A 24,409-nucleotide genomic window follows, 5' to 3' on the forward strand; every position below is an offset into this window, starting at 1 on the left:
TTACAGTGTAATTTTTACACGATGGATTCGGTACATATATAGCAGTGAATTGATGTACTGACGATAATCAGAGTACTGACAATAAAAACATAAGTATTTAAAGTGTGTTGGATCAGTAAATGACTTGCACCGAAATATACAACTCATTTGCATTTAGCTTAGATACGAGTACAATTATATTAGTACTTCTACAACTTAATTTTGTCACAATACACATACTTACTCGTTGCACTCAAGTGTAAATAATTTAATATTTAATGCACGTACTTATACATGTTTTCTAGTGTTATTAGTGTCAAAATTATTTGGAATTATTTCAAGCCCTTACCAAATTGATGTAAATGAAAAATAAATGACAGAAATTGAATAATTATTAGGGGCTGAAATTGAAGAAAAAATAAAAGAAAATTTGCTAGTACAAAATAGGAGTACTAGTTTGAGAGAGGATATTAGAATTTATTGGGGACCGTAAAGGTTTTATCGCAATTATCCAGAGATCTAAAAGTTAAAACGTGGAGTAGCTCTTAATAAAAAATTGAAAAAAAAATACTATATAATTTACAATAATATGTAGTAGTAGTAGTAGTATTATATTATCTTATTTTCAATTATTCGAAAATATTGAAATGTTTGGGAGAATATATTGATAACATAGCATTTTATCATATCTATCTATAGCCCAAAATATAGTCACTCACTCACATAATAGATGTCACACTTTTCTTTTTAGTTTGTCCCACAAAAGATATCACATTTCATTTTTAAAAAAAACTTCCTCTCACATTAATATAAATATATTATTTTCTGTTTCTACCTAACACACAAAACATCTCATAAAATTCCGTGTCATTTCCCAAGCGTGTCATCTATTATGGGACGGAGGGAGTACGATATAAAAGACACAAAATAAGCGGTCTCTTGCCTCCCAGGCTCCCAGCAAATTATAAACACTTCTTGTTGCATATTAGCACCAACCTGTATGTAATGACAACCTTATTCATTACAAGCGGAAAATATTATGACATCCAAAATAAAACATGGGAGACTAGCGCATGACATCAATAATTCAGTTGTACCCAAAATCCTAGATTGTTAATAATCCCAACCCCCAAACAAATTCAGGGCATTATACTAGTATGTCCAACCACATTAACCTGAAACGGTGGTATCCTATCTCAAACAAAACGCATACACTTTTGAAGTTGGTTCTCTGGTGTAAGGCAGCATGCTCCCAACCTTCTTCTGAATGCTGGATATCCTAAAAATTCAAACTCGACTTTCCCTTGACTGCGAATATTTTAGCATTTGTCTTTTGAGTGTCACCTCATGAAAGGAACTAAATATCTCATCTCTGTTCCATTTCCATGAGACAAGTAGAAGATCTTTTTCCAGTTTTCCTCCGTAAATGCATCATGTTTCGCTAGTCTTTGCCTGTTGAATAGAGTGTTATTTGCAAAGTTCAGATCAAAAAACAGCACGTCGTTCTTTGTTTCAGGTAAATCAAGGAAAAGAGGGAAACATATCATCCATCCCCAAAGGCTTTACAAATCTTGAAATTTTTATCATACATAATCCCATATTGGAAACTAAACATGTCATACTTTATGGTAGAGTCAAGGGGATACTTCCTCACAATTCTACTCAGTTGCAATGGTTGCGATGAACCCAAGTTATAGCTATTTAACCTCAAGCTCTTCCCCCAACATAAAAATTAATAATACAGGTCATATCCACAGTTATCATAGACATCAAGGAAATGAACATAGATATTAGTTATAAATGGATCCATCACAATTACTTGCAGTAGCAAGGATCTGCAGTTACCAGGAATATACTCAAATAGAACATTATGACCCTCACATATGTTGGTCCAAACTGGAGTAGCAACACTATATATCTAAAATTTGGCTTACATGAACAAATATATATACATGCTTGTGACGCTGTGAATCGATTCTAGTAATTCTATGTGCAATCTCATATTTAGTCAGCGACTATTTACTACCTGTACTTGGAATATCCTTTCTAATTTATATGTAAAAGGCCTTTATTAACTGTCAACTAGTATCTCTGAGTATTGTTGATTGAAACTTTTGGACTGACTGGTGATTGGCTGATTGCAAATACCAAGGTGTAGTGTATGAAAATTTTCCAATGAATTATTCACTACATTGTTCTAATTATCCTTTTACCACTTAACTTTCTACAGTGTGTATTCTTTTCAACATATAGGATCCAAGCATTTTAATTTTCTAAATAATGATGATTGTCATATAGGGAAGCTTAAAATTAAGGGATGGGAACGTGTTTGCATGAGTTATAGTAAGTTCCCGCATCCCAGAACTACCTAGCACAGGCTTCACTAAAACTAGCATGCATGATCTTGCCCAAGACAAGAGAGAGTAAGGATTAAAGGAAGAAAAAAAAAAGTCCTACGTTATCTTTTCAGCTTATAGGATCCAAGCATTTTGACTTTTCTAAATCAATGATGATTGTCATATAGGGAAAGCTTAAAAGTGAGGGATGAGTATGTGTTTGTTTGAGTTAGAGTTCCCGAATCCCAGGACTACCTAGCGCTAGCTTAAATAAAACTATCATGCATGATCTTGCACAAGAAAGTGTAAGGATAGATGCATCTATATGCAGTTACTTAAACCTGTAAATGAGACAACATACGTTTTTATATATATATACAGTTATGCTCAATTACAAGTGAAGAGGAGCAGACCTGAGATAGTAATGGCAGACGGTAGCGGCCTCATCCAAATTGTACCGAGGGAGAAAGATTCGAGCATCAGTAGGAACATCTGGTAATTCTTGACGCAATTTTCCAACAGCAGTTGAATGAGAAAAGGCACCCACCATCATATCATCATGCATCATTGACCTGAATGCATTGACCTACAAAGGAATGTTGACAAAAGACATCGTGTAAAGTGAAAAGTAAATCAGGTTGTCTGCATATAAAGCAAACGATAGGTGTGCATGCGTTGGAGTGGAACACTCTTTGGGAATTTAAAGAATTCTTAATTGCACCCAAATTCATTATTTTTTAAAACACTTAAATCCATTCCTCCCAAGTCCTACGTAAGCCAGATTTCTAAGACATTGTGGTACTGTGTACACCACAATATGACGGTATCACCTATAGGAGTTTCAGACAAATATACAAGGGGACACTCTGAGAAGATTAAGAAAGTGACGAAGAAGAAAACATAATACTGAATGAAGTCAAAACAAAGGTAACAGGTGCCACTTCACTCTCGGACTTTGTATGAGTGTTCAATGAGTGGTGTACGGTGGACTTAACCACAGTGCCACAGTTGATCCATGATCTAATTTTTTCCAGTATTGGTAGCTTTATTTGTAGAAAAGGCTGTGTCTTACAGGGTTTAATTGTTCCAGCCCTTTGTTCTTTATGGCTGGAAAGTGAATAAGAGAATTTATTTAGAATGAAGAAGATTCTTCAGAGGTGTCAGGTGTGTGATACAGTTATATTTATATAATTGGTACCAAACCAACTGACTCTTAAGGTCGTTTAGATCATTAGGAAATTGACAATGATTGTACTTGGACTGTTTTTGCCTATGAGGTTCCCCATTCCTGTAAGCTCCATTCTTTTCAAGTTGCTTCTTGTACAAATAAACAATCAAAGGACACCAGTTTAAATATATTGTATGGCAATAGTAGTTATTATAGAATATGTTATAGCACGTTATTAAGCACATATATATAATACAAGAGACTAAGCTAGAGTAGGTCACATAACCGATGTGGGATACTTATTCTACTAACATAATCCATAACTATAGTAGTGTAGTAGTAACATTTCTATAAACGTGTATGGTAAGACAAAATCAGGTAAAACTGTGAGGCAATGCGGTATAATATCCAAAAGTTCAAAATTAAGACGCAGCATCTCAGTAGGTCCTAATGTACAAGAGGATCTATTTATCTATGTCGCTTGCAATTCTAAAACCTGATTTCAAATATATGGAATGAATTTCATCTTACAGAACAAAAATTTGTCCAGTATTACAACATGCAGCTTATGAATTAATTAATTATCTTGCCAGGATCTATTATATTGTCACCAAATACCGAAAGTTACCTTCTTTTCCTCTTGCAGCAATATGAAAATTCAAAAGTAAAAAAGGGATCGTCGTAATTATATAGCGAAAAAACCAAGTATCATAGCTTAAACAGCCCAAGATTTAACATAGTAGAACTAGAGTTTTCCAAAAGGTGATTCAGTTCAAACATAGTGTCCCTGGACCATATAATAGTACATCTCTACTTGAGAAAGGGAAACAAAGTCCCCAAAGTTGTCTCATCCTGGTCCACTAAATTGAAATATATACACAGCTAGCATTCAAATATCCAGACAAATAATCACACGGCAAATTGAAATTTTCCAATTATATATTTATAGATCACAACTTACAGTAGCAACTTCTCTAGCATGAATGGGTCGAACAGAACGATCAGTCACTGGCTCCTCAAAGTCAGTAAATGTGAACCAATTATTGTACTGATCAAAAGCAACAGCAGCCGGTTAGTAGAAGATGCAAATAGATTCCAAAATGCAAACAGTCACTCTGTAAACAAACTATGAAGTTGAAAGAATCCTCACTTGATCAATTGCAATAAGAACAGGGACGCTAGTCACTTTAGATAATTCCTTCCTCAATCTAACCACCACTCCAACAGCAGCATGTGAGTCTTTAACTCCAGCCTCAACTAGCTGGGAAAGAGTTGTCCCTTCAAGAATTTGCATCTTATCCCTACCTTTTGGCCAGCCAACACCAGCACCCTCTCCCAAAGGAATAGGATCAAGTATTTTGCATGTTATACCTTCCAATAAAGACTTATTGAACTTCAAGAAATCCTGCAATAAACAGCCAAGAAACCAGAGTCGATATTAATAACAAGAAATGGATTCAAACACAATCATTTTTAACAAAAGAAACAAACACAAGTACTATTTAATGACTTCAACTGAAGAGGAAAGTTCTGTGATTAAGAAACTGCAGGAGAATAACTATAAACTGGCCAGAGTAATCACAATAAAATCATTGTTACGTAGAGATGCTACTGAAAGACCCAATTTTGAAGTCTTGTGGCTTTTAACCGATGAATTGTTTGTAAAAGCAACCTGATGTCAGCAAGTAAAGAATCGTATGCAACATCAAAAATGCAATTAAGAAATGAATTATAGTGAAATAGTGTCATCTGTAATCTGTATTAATGTTTTACAAGATAGAAAGAAAAGTGAAATCAAATTTGAATATTTCTTACTTTTAGAATGTTTACAGCCTGCACAGGGGTATCCCACAGATTAGTCTCAGGATTTTTATAGAATAATCCACCAAGTGCCCAGTCTCGGCCTCGAGGGACATAAAGCACAAGCCAACCTTCCTTGCGGGCCCAGTTAACAAGCATTGCAAGTACAGTACTCTTCCCACAACTCAAAAGGCCATCTAGTACAATTTGCTTTTTTACTTTATGACCTGCTATTTAAGATCATGGAAATTACTCATTTTCAAATGAAACTAGAGCACCAAAAGAGTTTTAGTAGTTCTTCTATTTGAAAGAATAAAAAACAGTAGATAAGAACAACTTCAAACATAAAGTACACCACAAGTGACTGTGTAGACACATGACACTGAACTGATGATGAAGAAAATCTCTCCATTGGAGTAATTAGAAAATACTCATGACAATAAACAAAGAAGGGGGGAATGACCTTTAGACTTGGCTGCTAATGAAGGATCAGCAGCCTGCCTGAAATTATCCCGAAGTTCAATGAAGCACCGCCGCACCAACAAGGCACTCCTGCATGATTCCTCGAATTCCTTCACCATTCCCAATGGAAGCCCCTCTGGCAAAACCTCGTTTAACTCCTTCATGCTACAAAACATATCAAATACATTTGCACCTACCAATCAAATTTTGCTACTTCACATCCACACGGGCAATGTGTAAACAGCACATGACATATTGAACTGATCATAAATGCCACACTTTGCAAGTCAGTGAGATATTCAAATCAACAATCATCCATTTGCATATCACCACATATCAGAGTTTTAGAAAACCAACGAAACAGCTCAATCCAAAAATTTGTCACCACATCAATGCCGTATATACAAACCGCTTTCAATTTTTAGGTCAGCTCAAACGCGATGAAAATATATTTCCCGACGGCAAATAACAAAATGAAATCAGTTAAGAGCAGAAAATTCTCAAACCTACATTGGGACCAATAAACGATTTTGAGTTATTTAAACAGCAATGTACTACCTGAATCGAAAGTAATGGTTGACATCATTATCAGTGAGGGACGAGAGGGACGGAGCGGAAGTGAAGAGAGAACGGCCATTGGGGCCCACGTCAAGGGCGGGATTCTTCTCATCCTCCGCTAGCAGGCGGCGGCGGAGCTCGGCATCTTGTTTAGCAATAGACTCGGGGCTCGCCACCAGCACTTCTTCAGGCTTCTTATCCTTTAGATCGGATTTGGACTGTGTTTTCTTATCGAATTTTGGCTGGGTTTTCTTTCCTTTGCTGGAACCACCTTTAGCTTTAGGGGTTTTAGAGGCCATGTTCCGGCAATTGGTGAGCTGCCACTGAGATTGCCGGAGTGGTGAGGCGGCGCCGGTAGTTGCTCGGAGGAGTGATCGGAGCAACATATTTACTTCTTGATTATTATTTTTTTGTTACAGATAAGCTGCGGTTTTCGGTTTATGGTTTGGGGTTTAGAAACAGAGTGATGTAGAGACGAAGGGTATTTTCTGGGGTGTATATTCACGCCCAATTTTGGGTAATTACATATTTTATACAAAATATTTTAGCTTTGTTCCACCTTAGTACAAAAAATATTAAGTTTACCTATTATATACTAAAACTTTATTAAGTGTTTTAAGTTAATATATTCCGTTAAATATTTTAAACACTGTTAATTAGTTTTAAATTTGTCCAATTTATCATCATAATTATAGAATAATTAGAAATTTAATACAATTAATCACTCTAAAAAATAACAGTCAATATCAATTCTTCCAGCAATTGATCGAGTTTTAAAAAATTTTGTCTCTCAATATACTCTATTGTTTTATAATGTTCTTTATAGAATATAGTATAAAATAAGTTCATATTTCATCTTTATAAAATGACTAATTTGAGCTTCGAACAGTTAAAAAGTCAATATTTATTTTTTACAAAAAAATTCTATGAGAAAGCTTAGAAAATAAAATGCAATTCCCTAATTTGATGGTGAAAAGTGGTGAATTTTTCTTTGTATTTTTCATTTTTGTAAGTAATAAAAATAATTGTTTGATATAGTTAATGGAATGTTTTAATTTAAAACTTTTTGTATGAATCTGAAACACTGGTGAAATTTTTTGTATGTATGATACAATTAGAAGTAACGGTGTTAGTGAGGACTTGACGGAATGTATTATTTTGAAACACTTAATAAACTTTTTGTATGTAATATGTAAACTTAATATTTTTGTACTAAATTGAAATAAAGGTAAAACATTTTCTAAGAGCATCCATAGTGGGGCGGAGGATAGCCCGCCCAATGCATCCTCCGCCCTATCGTCGGCCACTGTAGGTGGGCGGACGATGCTTCCCCCATCGTCCGCGCCATATCAGCCAATTTTTGCATCTTCCGACCTATCCTCCGCCCCATTGCGGGGTCCGGACGATGCAACACATTTTCCTTTTTTTTAAATATTTTCTTCAATATATATCACCATTTTTTTACTTCATTTCACATCTTTCACTCCACTCTCTTCCTCATCTCAATTTTTCTCTAAATTCAAGAATGAATCCCGATGATTTCCATATTTGCAAACATAAAAATAAAAAATAAATACTAATAATAGGGTTTGCCTTTAATTTGTGGTGTTTTTATATTTATTTTGCTAATTGATATATTTACAAACATAAATAAATAAAAAATAGGTAGTAGTTAAAACTATAGGGCGGGCTATAGGGCGTCTCACTGTAGATGGATGGGATGGAGGAAAAAATGCTGATATGGCGGAAGATAGAGTGCCCTATAGGGCGGGCTATAAGGTGCCCCATCGTGGATTAACCCCAACTTTGCCATAAAGTCTGCGACTAGTGGCTCAATTTAAATGCATAGAAATATGAGAAAGAGCTGAATCCAATTTAATTACCCGTGGCCCATTTGGTTTATAGTTTAGCCCAACGGAGAGGCCTACGTCAATGTCCACATCAAGATCAACAAGGTCGAGAAGCTCGACGGAGAGGCCTACGTCAATGTTCGCAAGGGGAATTTGAGTCGGCAACGGTCACAAAAACGAAACGCTTCAACAATTCGGAGGGCAAAATGGTACAAATGTCTCGTTTTCAGCCTAATCGTGAAATGCCCCAAATCTTATACCTGCTCACCACCGTGATACACTTGACACGGATCGGCTGATAGTAGGGCTGAAACCCGGCGGAGAATCCCGGGTCGCTGGATTGGTGTTTGCCCTACCAAACGACGGAAATGGCGTGAAGGAAAATGTGTTTCAGGGTGTTTCTGAGCTACCCCTAAGGGCACGTTTGATTGGCCTGTTAAGATATGATAGGATTGTATAGTTTTACCCCAATCTGTATGATTTAATTATGACTTAGAGTATCTTAACTAATGTTTGGTTGAGCAAGGCATATCCACGACAGAATTATACGTCTGTTTGATTTGGAGTGACTATATATGTATACAAAAATGTATTGCCAAGACTAACCTTATTATTTTTTGGGTATTACGATAATATCCCTAGAATCGCTAATGTTGTGGCGCTTATTTTTTGGGTGTCCCCCGCTCAATTCATTCTCTCAGTTTCTCACTCTACCATCTTCTACACTGGACTGCTGCGTGCGAGGAAATTCAAGGAAAATTGGTGTCGTCGCTTCCCAGGTAACAAACGATCTCTTCACGAATGGTAACTTACAGTAACTGCTTGTGTATTCATTTGAACGGTTTAACATAAACTCATTCCATTATACATGATTCACGATTGTTGGTGTACGCTCTGCCTATGTGAAATTGATTTCATGATTATTGTTGATTTAGTTGAAATAATTGCAATATTCCTTATTTCCTTCAAGATTTACCTTGTTCCCAACTTGATATGTGATATTGAATTGGTGGTTATGAACTTGAGCTTAGTTTTCCGTTCTTGTGCTTGTATCCCTTCTAGTGTTCGAAATGGTCAGTGGACAGGGGAATAGTCATGACAACGAAGGGAGTCCCTATGCAGAGGGTAATTTTTTCAACTCCGCTGCCAGACTTACATGTATTAACCCTGAAACGTACAAACTTTCATGTTTAGACACATCCTACCTTATTTCAGGTAGCACTCCCATTGGCAACAGTAGCGGCGTCAAGGGTGATCGGTCGAGGCGTTGTTGGTCAGCCCGTGAGGAGGCCGCATTTATATCAACCTTGAAAGAACTGAATGCAAACAAGTGGAAGGCGGACAATGGCTACTGGGCAGGGTATTTAACTCGCTTGGCAGAGACGATCCGTCGTGAAATACCAACATCAGATATTCGTGCACATCCTCATGTTTACTCAAAGGTCACTACTTGGAAAAGGAATTATTCCTCACTTGTAGCGATGATGAATCGAAGTGGAGTTGGGTTCAACAACAATGGAGACTTCAAGATAGATTGTAGTGATGAACAGTGGGCACAAATTGTGCAGGTATTTGGCTAATTCCAACTTTTTATATAGACTGATGTTGTTCATTCAAGCATATGTTTGGTCTGGCATAAATTTCAACAAAGTAAATTAAGTGAAATTTTTGCATTGATTACTATTTGCTTTGTTTGCTGAAATCAATTCCCACATAAAGACAACAATGCTAGATACATGAGGAATAAATCATGGCCTTTGTGGAATGAATGGCAAGAGGTCTTCGGAAAGGATCGCTCTGCGGGCTTACGTGTGTGTGATACCCCAGATGCAGTCAACAAGATCTACGGCAAAGCAACTTCTTCCAATGCAAATTCTGGAACCTCTCCACACATGACATTGGAAGAGTTGTTCCCAGATGAAATGTATGCCGACGGTGTTCTTCCTGAAATGGTGGACGAGAGCCGCCCCTCTACTGAAGTACCCGCTGCAACTGTTGTGAACAAGGCTCCCAAAAAAAGAAAGACAGATGATAAGATGGATAGAGTCCTTCAATTGATGAATCAGATTCGTGAGGATACTAATGAGCGTCTGAAGGAAATCTCCACTAGAATTGGCTATGAGTTCTATTTAAGTACGAAGAGGACAGAAGTGTTCGAACAGCTGAATGGTATACCAGGTCTGACTCTTAAACAACAATTCTACATTTCGAAAAAACTTGTCAAGGAACCAGAGATAATGGACCTATTTAGGGGTTTACCAGAGGTGTCTCGGCCAGCCTTTGTCCTGGACCTCCTGGAGATCGATGAAATGATCTGATCAATGTGGCATCGTGATCCACCGGTGTGGTAGTATTTTGTCATCTATAAACATTCTAATGTTATGGATCGCTAGCATATCAATATTTTGAACTAAACTATGCCTATGTATTGATCTAACTATGCTCTTTTGGCTTATATTACTTTGTAAGTCAAACTTTAGCATTTGACAGTATGAATGTGTGAACAAACTTATGTTATGTGGCTTATATTACTTATGGTTTATGATGATGCTATCTCAATTTTTATTTGTAGCTGATCATTTGTGATTCAATATTTGAAACATTTCCTTGAACCTCTCTTCTAGTCACCAAGCACTATACCTTAGGTAAAATAGTGCATTGTGATCGACTTCTAGTGGTGTGAAAACCATGTGAAACAGCTGCAGCAAAGGCACCAGAAACTCCAGTAGAAAAACTAACAACTACTGGCGATAATGGACCAACTTCACTGGCATAACCGAAGAATATTTGTAAAAAGTGAGGCAAAAAAATTAGCAGATCATTTAAGCATTGTTCTAGTTATATCCTACATAATTTACAACAAGGCTCTATACCAGAAGCTAAATTATTGCTTAAAAAAATTCATAAAGACATATCTTTAAATCAGAAACTAAATAATGCTTTGAATAACAACATTAATATGAAACTATGAAAATAAATAATGTTATCTACACTGCGATTATGGACATAGCTATCACAGATTGATATCGATATTATTTTTTTGCAAAGAGAACCAAACAAGAATTTTTGAGGTATTAGCAACCAAATTTGCAAATGAAGTATTAACAGAAAAAATAGGAAGACTTTAAATTTTATGTGGCTTGCAATACTTATGGTTTATGTTATCCCATATTTTTTATTTGCAGGTGAACATTTGTGATTCAATATTTGAAACATTTCCTTCATTATTTAATACTTGGAGTCATGTAAAGCACATGCAAATAATCTAATTTGAGTCATTTTTGGGGCTATCACATCAAAGATAATCGCAAATTCAGAAAACCAACAAATACAATATAGCATTACTAATAAATAATCCAGTTACTACTTGATCGGTTAATGAAATAACAAAATAAACTTCAAATTGTTTACAAAATAAACAATATATGTAGTTTACATCCTAGTTCGCTCGTCTCACATTGCTTGCGCTAGGTCGTCCCTCATCTTAGTCCATGCAGCAGATGGTTCAATATTGCAAATGTGATCAATCACAACATCCTCGTCTTCAACTCCCACGCCGTCATACGTGTCAGTACCCAATTCCTCCTCAATTGGGTCCACCTCCATATGAGTACGGATGAAATTATGAAGTAGGAAACATGCGATAATCAACCCAGTTTGAACTTCTATTGGGTAGAAACTTGCACTTCGAAGTATACCCCAGCGCATTTTAAGCACTGCGAAGGAGCGCTTGATGATATTCCTTGCCTTCGTGTGCCTGAGATTGAACAACTCCCTGGGTGATTGAGGGGCTGCATTCCCGGGACCCCACTCTTTCAAACGGTACCGAACACTTTTGTACGGTGTTACAAATCCCTCACAATTGGAGTAAGCATTGTCGCATAAATAATAACAACTTACAAAACGAAACATCAACATCCAAATGCACTAAATCAAATATCTTGCACACTACATCATTTCCTAATAAAAATTTGACCACTACAGTCATACCTTCTGGCACCTGTAAACCAAGTGGTCTGCTGACTGCGTCACGTAATATTCTGGAATCCCCCGCCGACCCTTCCCATCCTGGCAACACGTATATAAATCGAAGATGCTGATCACAGACGGCAAGCGTGTTTGTTGTTATTTGCCCTTTTCTGTTACGGTACCGTGGAATATCTGCAAGAGGGACGCGAACATTGATGTATGTCCCATCTAAAGCTCCAAGGCATCCCTGCAATATTAATGATTCAATTACATACAATTCACAAGTCATTTTGTATACTGCATATAAAGAAACACCAACTTAAAAATCATACCTTAAACCACTTCCATCTTGAATCGGTACACTCATCATCAATAGGAGTAGGTTGAACTAAAAATAAGGAGTGTTGGGAGAGCACACCACGAAGCACGAGATGAATGTACCTTGATACAGTTTGCGAAGAGCGCATGAAATCATATCCAACAATTCGTGTCTTCTTGTGGTGAGATAGAATATACAAAAACATGGCTACTTGCTCCTCTACTGTAACGAATTTTTGGTCAATTAAACCACTCCTATCCCTAAGAATATGACATAACCGACCAAATGTATTCCTATCCATCCGTAAGTTGTCAATACAAGATCGATCCGTGAGACGAACGAGCCTGTCCAAATACTTTAAATGTGCAGGCATCCTATCAACCATTTCACCGATGTTTCCCTACCTTGTCGTTTTCTTTTACGAGAGTTAGTTCCAATCAATGATAGAATCATGCGTACAAGGAGAAGGTTTATTTGATGGTTCCTTAATATTTCTTCTACCAAAAGCAAAACCGTGGTCAATTCTTCAAGTTTGCTTGCCTGCATTGAGGTACACTGTTTTACAATACTCATCCCATAGAACACAATCAGAATTCAAATGTGTGTGTGTGAGAGAGCCTTTGTCTGTATGCAATGCTATAGATATAGTAGAAATGTTTGATACCAATAAAAAATCATTCAAAAATTGAAGCTAAAACACCCAAGGTTGCAATAAAATGCCAATAATAAACACACAACCGGCCAAATTTTGCAAAAAAATCTAAAAGTGAGAGGCTTCTGTAAATACAAATCTGCGGGTAAATCCACCTCCGTAACAGAGATAATACCTTGCGAATTGGAGCTTGGTCGGACATGGTGTTTTCCGTCAACAATATAGATGAGTTCAGATGCGAATCCCGTTTCGAATCTTCCCAAACAGCAGGTCCTCGCTCGATTCAATCTCGGAGGAGAATTAAAACATTTTAGGAGGTGAAAATTTGGGTAATTACATAATTGACAAACACGAGGGAAGACCTTACAGATCTGTGATTTGCCGGCGGTGGTAAACCCGTATCAGTCGTCAATTTGAACGTCGTCTTCTCCAAATTCAGGTGGAGAGACAAGGACTTGGAGGGGCATAAAGGTCTAAAGCAGTAGGAGCAGTGTATCTGAGAATTTGTGTTTTCTTCTGTCGGACGATTTTATGAGTATAGCATAATATGGGAGGGAGTGCATTGCTATGTGAATTTTAACCGGGTCACATTTTTATACCGGATCTTATAGATAGTCTAACATGGCAACCAAACACCGGGAAAGGGTGTATACAGACTTCTATATAGGGCTAACAGCCCAATCAAACGCGCCATAAGAAAAAACAAAAGCGAGGATAATTTTTATGAGTGTGAACACATAGTGTGAATGCAAAATAAGAAAATAAATTAATTTGAAAATACAGTGCAAATATAAAAAAAAGTCTGAAATTTCATAACATTATTTTTGAGAGAGAAGACAATTTCTGGAGAGATATATAGCCGGAGAGAAAAGAGAGAATGTTCACATTTTAAGTCTCGTGTTCCCACATAATCAATTCATCGCCCAATCCATTTTCTCCTCTGCAACTATTCATGTCTTCTGTCTCTTTCACCAGTCTCCTCACCTCCGACCACCACTCTACCACCACCTCCTCCGCCGTGAGCAGAGGCCTCGGTGATCGGATAGCTGAGAGGACTGGCTCTGGTGTTCCCAAATTCAAGTCCCTGCCGCCGCCTTCGCTGCCGATAACTCCCCTCTCCGTCGCTTCGCCTTCTTCCTGGTTCGCTATTCCACCCGGCCTCAGCCCCGCCGAGCTTCTCGATTCTCCAATTCTTCTTCCCGCTTCCAATGTCAGTTCCTGATTATTTCCTTATTTCTCATGCGTTTCATAGCTTTTTATGTTTAGCTGAGTTTTTACCATTTGTAAACGCAGATTTTGCCGTCTCCGACCACCGGGACTTTTCCGATTCAGGATTTCGGTTGGAAGAGTGGTTCCAGTAGAAACGATATCAAGCTCGAACACAGCAACTACTCAGAATTCTGTTTCCAAACCCAAAAGCCTTTGCCGTCTTATAATTTGGTACGTCTAATTTCTTCTATTTTTGTTTGTTTGGTGCTCGATTGATCTATGTTCTCATAATCTTATAAAAAAAACAGTTGAACCAGGGTGATGAGAGATGGAATTACCAACAGTCCGCCAATCCAAACGATCAACACAAACCAAGCGCGAAATCGGAAATCGATCAAACGCCGAGCTACTCGCCGGAAATGGCTGCGATCCAAGGAAACGATCAAAGCTGCAACACCGCGCAAATAGAATACAATCACTACAATCAGAAGCAAGCATCGTCACAGAATCGTAAGTCAGATGATGGCTACAACTGGAGGAAATACGGGCAGAAGCAGGTGAAGGGGAGAGAAAATCCGAGAAGCTATTACAAGTGCACCTTCGCCAATTGCTCGATGAAGAAGAAAGTGGAAACGGATTTAGACGGACGGATCACTGAGATCGTCTACAAAGGCAATCACAACCATCCCAAGCCTCAATCCACTCGAAGATCGTTGTTGTCTTCTTCATCGGCTTCTTCATCCGTACACCACCAGTCCTACTCTGCACAAATCTCCGAGCAATCGTACGGCCAGGAGAGGATCGATTCTTCCGTCGCAACTCCCGACAACTCGACGATTTCGATTGGGGATGATGAGCTGGAGCAGAGCTCGCGCAAGAGTAGGTCCGGTGGAGATGAGATCGACGATGAAGAGCCTCGTACCAAGAGATGGTACATATATATCCCCAATTGAAATTAGGGTTTATTTAATTAGGGCAAATTGGGCTAATTTTGATGGTGTGTTTGGCAGGAAATGCGAGAGTGAGAGTGAATGCGTTTCTGCAGTTGGAAGCAGGGCAGTGAGAGAACCCAGAGTGGTAGTTCAGACGACTAGCGACATTGATATCCTCGACGATGGCTACCGATGGAGAAAGTATGGGCAGAAAGTGGTGAAGGGGAATCCAAATCCTAGGTAACAAAATTTGTATAATTTGTGAGGAATTTGCATTACTTGTATCATTTTGTTGATATTGAGTTGTTGGTGATTCTAGGAGCTACTACAAGTGCACGACTCCAGAGTGCGCGGTGAGGAAGCATGTGGAGCGGGCATCTCAGGATCCCCGGTCAGTGATAACAACGTACGAAGGGAAGCACAACCACGACATCCCTGCTGCTCGTGGTAGTGGTAGTGGTAATGGTTATGGCAGGCTGAGCAGCAATGCTGGTGCAGCCATAAGGCCGACCCCATTGCCAAATAACGGTATGAGGCAGCCCATGATCGATGGCTATGACATGGGAAGCTATGGCTACTCGAGTTTTGGAACCTACGACACTACACCGTTTTCGAGAGCCAAAGATGAGCCTAAAGATGACTTGTTTCTCGAGTCATTGTTGTGCTGAATTGAGATCAGATCACTATGTGTTGTTGTGTGCAGAAGAAAACTATTTAACTGATGGCTTGAAATTCCTGGTTTACACAATTTGGGTTTTGAGAGGGTGTATTTTTTTATTAGGTGTAGGTTTCGAATTATTGATTGTTCATTTTTTTGGGTTCTTGATATTTGTTTGTAATGCACATACATATATATATTTCTTGTACATCCCGAGAGATATAGTACTCCTATATATTACTCCGCAATTTTCACAAGGATATCATTTTTTATTCTGATCTGTTATAATTGAAAAAAGTAGTAGATAAATAAACGATATGCGGCTCAAATCAATGATTAAAAAAAGAGTGTGATAACTAAATCTAAAGCCAATCCTAGACTATTAACTAATCAAATTTATTTATATTAGTAAATGCCGACTTGACTTTGATGAAGAGATATATTAGAAAACTGGATATACATATTTTGATAATTTATGGTTATACATAAGTTAACATCAGTGACAAATACACCATTTAACTGGCACATAGATATAATATCTTTGTGATAGTACTACTATTATATATGTGGGTGAGGAAGATAAGAAATAACAATAGTAAAAAGCGAAAATAAAAAGAAGTTAGAGGCGTAGCAGGAATTGAAAGTTTAGTGTGGTCATTGGTGGCGTGCGATGGATGGGCAGCAGTCTAATTTGAATGGGTCAAAATATTATTAGGAGTTACTTCGCGCGCACGGTGGTGGGTGGGTCAATGTCACATTGTCACCCCCGCGCTGAATAGAAGCTTCTACTCCATTTACTATTATTAATAATACCTTTTTTTATTATTTTATTATTTTTTTTATTTATCCATCTACCCATAAAGTGTCACTTTGTTGAAAAGACATTTTTACCCTTTTTTGGCGGGAAATTTCGAAGCACATTTGGTTACCTTTTGGTCATTTTAAAACCTGGAGTTGCTGTGTACTTATTTTTTTGGTCCATTTAGCTGCTTGTCTATTACAAATAATACACTATTAAATGCAAAAATTGTGTCTGCACATGTGAATCTGTGAAAATTTAATAAACAATGTAAATTCCATGTTCCGAATGCTGCTGAGATAGTTGTGCTCATGTTATATTCACCACTCCTTCCATATGTACCTGATAATAAAAATCACATTTGTTAGGTGGTTGATTATATCTAAGAAATAAAGTATAGTCATTCTATATAACTTTTTGTATTCATCTGTGCAGTACACGTTGTGCAATATTTTTTTTAATTACAAACTCAATAATGTCATAAACTAACTGACAGAAATCATATATTAAATAGAAATGCAAATATTGCCATAAAGAATCATGAAATTATTATCTTAAATCAATTAACTTTAAATGCAAATCATGACATAAAGAATCATGAAATTATTACCTTAAATAAATTCATAACCTTTGCACTTAGACTGTGAGAGTTTCAATTTTCTCATCCTTAAATCCTTTGGTAACCTGTGTATAAAACTATAATTGTTAGTATATTATCTTCTGTAAATCTGTTCCTAGTCATTTCATAAAACTGTTATTGTTAATATAGTGATACAAAGTATCTAACCTTTGTACTTCAAAGTGTGTAGAGATACATAGTTTCTCATCCTCAAATATTTGGTAATCTATGCATAAAACTGTTATTATTAGTAAATTAGTAATACTAAAGCATAGATGAAAGCAATATATGTAAAGAGTAGTGTATTAACATTAGCACAACCATATCCAAAAGTTATAATACAGAAATGGTGTATAAATAAATCTCCATATTGCTTTCAAAGATGTAATAGATCTATTACCTTTTGATTATATAACCTTTGCTTTCAAAAGTTTCCTAATCCTTTGTCTTAGTATTACTAATACAAAAGCAATTTTCAGGTACACCTAATCATGAATTGTTGTTAAAAGTTGGTACTCTTGTGATGTTGTTAAGGAATATAGATCACTCGAAAGGATTGTGTAACGGCACCAGACTGATAATTACGCGTTTGGGTGATTATGTTTTGGAGGGATAAGTATGGGTGGCCATAATGTTGGTCATAAAGTTTTGATTCCCCGAATGTCTTTAATACCATCTGATCTAAGGTTGCCATTCAAATTCCAACGACGACAATTTCCTTTGGATGTGTCGTATGCAATGACCATTAACAAAAGTCAAGGTCAATCTAGGTCAATCTATGTCTCATGTTGGATTATTTTTACAAAAACCAGTCTTCAGTCATGGACAGTTGTATGTTGCTATATCTAGAGTTACGAGTCGTGGAGGTCTCAAGATTTTAGTTTGTGGAGATGAAGAGGATAATAGAAGCGATGCTACTGTTAATGTTGTTTACAAAGAAGTTTTTCAAAACTTATGAACTATTGGTTGGTTTGCTGTTGTTTTCTAATTCTTCTCTTTAATCTCATACTCATTGATCATTAGTCATACATCTCTTATTTGTCATTTATTTTACTCCACTTATATAAAAAATTGTATAAAATTGTATAAAATTGATTGCCGAATATGAAATATTTCATTTATAGTTGATGAGTAAATTCTTCATTTATTATAAATGTTTTATTTATAATCACATTTATGTTTTTGTAAATCTTTATATTGTTTTCACTTCTTAATTTCTATATTTCATTAAAATTTATATTCATTATTTTAAAAATTATATGGCCCGTGCATAGCACGGGTGTAAATACTAGTTCCATTAAAAGAGTTGTGGAAGTTTGGGGGTTCTCTTGATTTGATCTATCTCGTCCCCTTTCTCTATACACACTTGAATTGAGAAAAATGAGTGTGATAGTTTGACTTGATGTTAATAATTGGGTGATTAATAAAGGTATTAATGGATGAATTGGGGATAAAAAATAAAAAAATATAAAAATTTGAAAAAGGTCATAGAACGACCATAGTTTGGGATCTGGATTTTTTTAAAAATTTTTTTTTTAAATTTTTTATGAATTTCTTTAAATACTTAATAAAACGGATAAAAATGGCGTCCACTCACTAGAGGGAGGGAGTCACACCACGTGGGGTGGGTGCGTGTGTTCTTGCCGGTGAGCGGCGCATGTGTTCTTGCCGATGAGCGGTGGGTACTCGCATGCGTGCACTAGCACGAGCCCAATGGTGAGCTCGCAAGCTTGCCATGACAATGGCACGAGCTCGCTCTTAGCTAAGGCATCGGTGAACATGCTCTGAATATTATACTCATGTAAAACATACAGAATAATCGATGTCTCAAATTTCATAACGTTACTTTTTTGTTTTAATTTATTTATACACTTCATTTAGTTATCTAACATAAAATGAAAGCGATATATCCTCCACAATCTACCTTTAATTTAGATGTCATATTGCATATAAAAAAATAAATTTATTTATCTAATGTAAAGAGAATTGACTAAGCAAATTTTCTTAATTTTATCTTCTTCTTTTCTTTTTTTAAATTCTGGGATTCAATTTTCTGACTTTATAATACTAGTTCTTATTCAAAATCTATGGTGTAACATTTAATTTATTACAGAGATAGCTATAACGATAAGCGTAATCACACAAATACCCTCCATTCACTCTTTTTCACCCAATTCAATCATACATTAAGGTCCAACTTCTTCACTCAATTCAATCATACATTAAGGTCCAAATTTTTTTCAATCATCAAAATTTCAGTTACTACATTAATTCTGATAACTATCATGTCATTTATGTAGAGCTTGATAGTCTTACTAATTTTGACTTGATACTTAATCGCAAGTTCAAGTGCAAAGAGAAATTAATGAATTGGATTTATTTACAATTAAGTTTTTCTTAGATTTAAAATTTTCGTGTGTGATATCTAGTTTTAAAATGAATTAAAAAATGGTTGTGGCATCTTAGTATGTCATATTTACACCCAACGTCATGAATGAATAATATTTTCTTTAATAATTTTATTAATAATGTTCTAGTTATGATAAACAACATAGATAAGAAATTATAGCGGAATCAAAAGATGATATATTATACTCCCTCCGTCCCCAAAGAATATGCACTTTGAGAACGACACAGATTTTAATGTAAAATTGGTAAAGTAACAGAGACGTAGAGAGAAAAAGTAATAAGAGTATTATATTAGTGGAGAATGAGTCTCACCTTATTAGAGAAAAAAAAACTTTCCAAAATTAGAAAGTGCATATTCTTGTGGGGCGGACTAAAAAGTAAAGAGTGCATATTCTTGTGGGACAGAGGGAGTACCTAGTACTCCATTTTCTTGTTCTAGCCCGCCACTACTTGAAATTTTACATAAATTTTTCTCTTTTTCCTTAATTTCATAACACAAAATTTAATATAAGAAGATTACTTTTGAGAAAGCACAATCCCTGCAAATAAATGGGACAAAATATTTTCTCACATTCGATGTACTAAGAATTCCTTTAATTTTTTTTTCCTAAATCTTTATTCATTTTTCACGTGCTAATTAAATTCATTTTCACAAACCACAGGCCATATAACTCGAATTCATGAAGAAAAACATGCAAATTTGATGAATACAAAGTGAACATTTGATGTGCAAGTCAGTCATACCTGAAAATTGTTATGTCAAAAATTGAATATGTTGTAATCTCATCATCTTTATTTAGCTTCAAACTCAGAGGTGAAATTTTCATAATTATGTCAAACTGAATATGTTGTAATCTCATCATCTTTGTTTAGCTTCAAACTCAAAGGCGAAATGTTCAATAAATGATGAGAAATGAATTAACAAAAATAGACATTTATAGATGATCATACATACACCAACACTAGACACGGTGAAACGAGTCGAAGTCATCTTTGCAATCGCTATAACGCGACGATGAAATATAGCCGCTGGCAACGGGTTGGACGTTGGCGTACTTGCCAATATCCGCCCCCGCCGGCTGCTGTTGCACAACGAGCACAGAAAAGTGGAAATCAGGATTAGCCAGCATGTCTCCAATGACCCCAAGCTCTGGACACTCGCTCCATTCATTAATCCCAGCCAACATCTCTGACTCGGCATCGTGGGATCGCCCCACCACGCATAGATCAAAATCGTAGTCCTTGAGCGATCCAATAACCGTGGTGGTGTCTATGGCATCCTTCACAAGCTCCTCCTTGTAGTTGATCCTATGGTAACCTATCGTCTTAGCCTTGAACTGGTTCACCATCTCAATCTCCACGTTTTGTTGGGTGTACTTGGCATGGTCCCACGGCCGTAACCAGAGGAAGGTGATGGTGACATTATGGTTGTGGATGAAGCCGGTGCATAAGGCAAGGGCCTCACAGTCATCCATGCCACCTAGGAAGAGAAGGCACACATGGAAGCTTTGATTCGACTTATGGTTGACGAGGAACTGGCCGCGGTCGACTAGGATGGCCACAGAGCAGGGGGACTTATCCATCACATTTTGGTTTACCATCCTCACGGAAGGGGAGGATAGGCCCACGGTGCCATCCATGGTGTACTCCTTGTGGAAGGGAAGGATAGCGATGTTGGCGATCTGGTCGGCAGCGAGGGTGCATACGTCGTCATGCATGCTGGCATAAGGGGAGATAGAGGTGAAGTGGCGGACGACCAAGTGGCCAGCAATCCTGTCTGCTAGAGAGTTAAGGGCTTTGGCGGCTTGGTTGGAAGTGATGTCGGTGGTTTGTTCGAGGACGGCAGCCCCTCTGCCCTTGAGCTCCGTGAGGCTAAGGGCGAAGAGGGCGATGGGCCTGTTGCCATGCATGGCATCGATGAAAGAGAGGATGGTGGGGATGCTGTCTGCATCGTGGATGCAGAGCAACATCCGCAACTCGTCGTTGGGCTGGTTTAACATGATGGAGTTCTTGCAAAGGCCTAGGTATCGTGACGATGGGTCGTAAAGGTGTGCTATTAGAGGTCTGGCTATTCCAGTCACCAACAATGATGACAGTAGCAACAAGGAGTATGCTTGACGTCCTATGACCTGTACAACAAAAGCAACATTATGGACTAAGTAGAGAAGAGAAGAGAAGAGAAGAGAAGAGGAGAGTGAGTGACCCCATCCTCGAACAAGGTGATGTAGAGAGCTGCTTCGATTGCGCCTTTGCAGCACATGATGAGAGCGAGGGCGCAAGCATCTCGAGTCGGCAGCTTGTAGTAGAGGGAAACGATGAAAACTGAAAGGAACTTGCAAGTGTAGCATATGAAAAGAACTATCCCATATGCAAATCCGGAAAAAGCATGGATAGATGAAACATCCACTATGAGACCACTAATAACAAACTTGGCGGGAACAAGCAACCCAATGCTGAATGTCTCCATCTTATCCGCAAACAATCTCCCACCATCTGGAATCAAAACACCCAAGATGAACGTCCCAAGCCCCGCGGGTTGCCCCAAAACCTCTGATCCCAAACTGCATATCAAGACCACCACCACCACAACAACAAAATGCGACTCCTTGATCTGATGCCCCTCGGAAACACGTTTAGCTACGAATGTGATCATGGGACGGAGTATAAACAAGATGACCATGAAAAATAAAATGGCACAGATGACTGACATAATCACTTCAAACCGCCTTGTCATCAAATACACAACCAGTCCACCAGAAATTATAGAGATGCAGTAGTTGCAGATATCGCTCACCACGGATGCCAGGGTGGCCATCCTTCCAATCTCCGAGTTGAGAATGTTGAGATCGGTGAGCAGGCTGGTGATCACCGGGAAGGAAGATATAGCCGTTAAACTCGCTACGAAAGGGAGACATATCACTGTCTCGGGGTCGAGATCCATGGTGTTGGTCACCAGAAAAGTGACACCCAAGCCGATAGCCAGAGGGGCTACGAAGCATGAAACGCCAATCACCACTGCGTATCTTTCCACCTTCTTCACCAAGTTTAGATCTACATGAACTCCTATTATAAACAAATACAAGATGAACCCTAAGTCCGCCGAAGTTTCTAGAATTTGTCTTCCTGACGCAGGAAATATCTTATCGCTGTAAGCTCTAATCCGCCCGAGACAAGACTTTCCCATGATGATGCCTCCCTGATACAGATGATCAAACACATGATTTGGATATGGATGTGGATCTGAAAGGAAGACTAAGGGGTAATAATTCTTACGATGAGTTGTGCGCTGACCATGCCTTGCTTACAAGGTCTGAGGAAGAGCCAGACGAGACTTGTGACGAAGAAGATGAGACAAAACTGCGCCAGGAGAAGTGGAACGGTGTAGGAGAAGGGATCTCCCCCGAACCATGTGCTTCCTTGTGAATTTGTCATGTGGATAAATTGACATATCAATATATCTTCGCCCCCACTTGGCGCCTCCACAATGCCTAACGTAGATGAAGGCGACATTTTTCATGAATTCTTTTTTTTTATCTTCAAGGAAAAATATGATACCAAATCTGAGAGAGAAGAATGAATTAGTTTGTTGGCATACTATTTCCCCAAAACAACAAACTTGATTAATGTTCACTAAGTTTTATAGTATGGGGCAAGGATGGATATGCATGAGACAAGGAAAATATACCTTCAAAAATTATCTCTATCTATCATCAAATTGTGGACATGAAAACTCATTTGGTTCTACTATTATTAGTTTCCACAATATTAGAGAAATCGTACAATTTTCTAGCAAGATTCTTGTTATTTTTAACATAATTGTTTAATTATTTGTTTAGAAAGCCTAGTAATAACAAGAGGCCCAATTCCTGAATTTGTTAGAAGTTACTCTCTCCGTCCGCCATTAGGAGTCTAATTTTTTGGTGGCACGAGTTTTAAGAAATGTGAAGAAAAGTAGGTGGAAAAAAGTTAGTGAAATATGAGTCTCCACTTGCATATATTAGTTTTAAATAAAAATGTGAATGTGATGTGCGACCCTATTACCATTTATATTAAAAAAAGAACCGGGACTTGTATTCGCAGACTGAGGGAGTATATAGTATTAGGACTATATCCAATCATACACCAAAACTCAATTTTGGTGTATAAAACATCTCCAATCATACATTGAACTCAAACCTATTTTGGAAATTTTCTATCGAACAATATTATAAATGGGGTACAACACCAAATATGGTGCTACAACAAAATTTTTATTAAATATGGCAAATTAGCCCATTATTATTAAAATAATGTGGACTAAAAAATGAATAATAAAATGAAAAAAGCGTAATCTAATAGTTCGACAAATCGTAACTAGATCATTCAATATTGTCAAAGTACGGAGAAATGTTCTAGTTGCATCGCCATTTTGGTGAACAACATGCATCTAAAAGATGTGGAACGTGCATTTAGTGTTCTCCAATCACGTTTCGCAATTGTAGCAGTATCAGTGCATTACTAGGATAAAGAAGTATTGCATGACATAATAATTACATGCATAATTTTGCATGACTTGAAAGTTGATGATGAGCGTGACTTTAGTTCTCCGTTTAATGTTGTGACGACGACAAATGAAAATGTTGGATTTCAAAAGTGCTTGACTCGATACGCCGTAGTAAGAAATAAAAATATTCATCTGAAACTTCGAAAT

General features: G+C 37.4%; 4 protein-coding genes across 4 annotated transcripts; 1 reads left to right on the forward strand and 3 right to left on the reverse strand.

Moving 5' to 3' along the window:
- Positions 1-939: 939 nt before the first annotated feature.
- LOC121745059 (28S ribosomal protein S29, mitochondrial-like) lies at positions 940-6,788 on the reverse strand. Its single transcript, XM_042138823.1, has 7 exons — positions 6,304-6,788; positions 5,747-5,910; positions 5,299-5,510; positions 4,634-4,888; positions 4,445-4,531; positions 2,729-2,901; positions 940-1,431 (listed from the first exon to the last, which is right to left on the reverse strand). The coding sequence occupies exons 1-7, from the start codon at positions 6,687-6,689 to the stop codon at positions 1,320-1,322; spliced, it is 1,389 nt and encodes a 462-aa protein (XP_041994757.1). The 5' UTR covers positions 6,690-6,788; the 3' UTR covers positions 940-1,319.
- A 5,104-nt stretch (positions 6,789-11,892) lies between these two features.
- On the reverse strand, positions 11,893-13,407 carry LOC121744329. Its single transcript, XM_042137834.1, has 3 exons — positions 13,269-13,407; positions 12,455-12,981; positions 11,893-12,369 (listed from the first exon to the last, which is right to left on the reverse strand). Exons 2-3 carry the CDS (start codon positions 12,824-12,826, stop codon positions 12,010-12,012), a joined length of 732 nt encoding a protein of 243 aa, XP_041993768.1. The 5' UTR covers positions 12,827-12,981; positions 13,269-13,407; the 3' UTR covers positions 11,893-12,009.
- A 510-nt stretch (positions 13,408-13,917) lies between these two features.
- Positions 13,918-16,112, forward strand: LOC121744998 (probable WRKY transcription factor 26). The gene is made up of 5 exons (XM_042138733.1): positions 13,918-14,303; positions 14,387-14,533; positions 14,611-15,233; positions 15,313-15,474; positions 15,554-16,112. Exons 1-5 carry the CDS (start codon positions 14,046-14,048, stop codon positions 15,900-15,902), a joined length of 1,539 nt encoding a protein of 512 aa, XP_041994667.1. The 5' UTR covers positions 13,918-14,045; the 3' UTR covers positions 15,903-16,112.
- A 4,525-nt stretch (positions 16,113-20,637) lies between these two features.
- LOC121742921 (cation/H(+) antiporter 14-like) lies at positions 20,638-23,266 on the reverse strand. The gene is made up of 3 exons (XM_042136054.1): positions 22,993-23,266; positions 21,923-22,915; positions 20,638-21,848 (listed from the first exon to the last, which is right to left on the reverse strand). The coding sequence occupies exons 1-3, from the start codon at positions 23,227-23,229 to the stop codon at positions 20,682-20,684; spliced, it is 2,397 nt and encodes a 798-aa protein (XP_041991988.1). The 5' UTR covers positions 23,230-23,266; the 3' UTR covers positions 20,638-20,681.
- Positions 23,267-24,409: the final 1,143 nt, after the last annotated feature.

This window comes from Salvia splendens, chromosome 8, assembly GCF_004379255.2.
Source record: "Salvia splendens isolate huo1 chromosome 8, SspV2, whole genome shotgun sequence".
Taxonomy (NCBI): domain Eukaryota; kingdom Viridiplantae; phylum Streptophyta; class Magnoliopsida; order Lamiales; family Lamiaceae; genus Salvia; species Salvia splendens.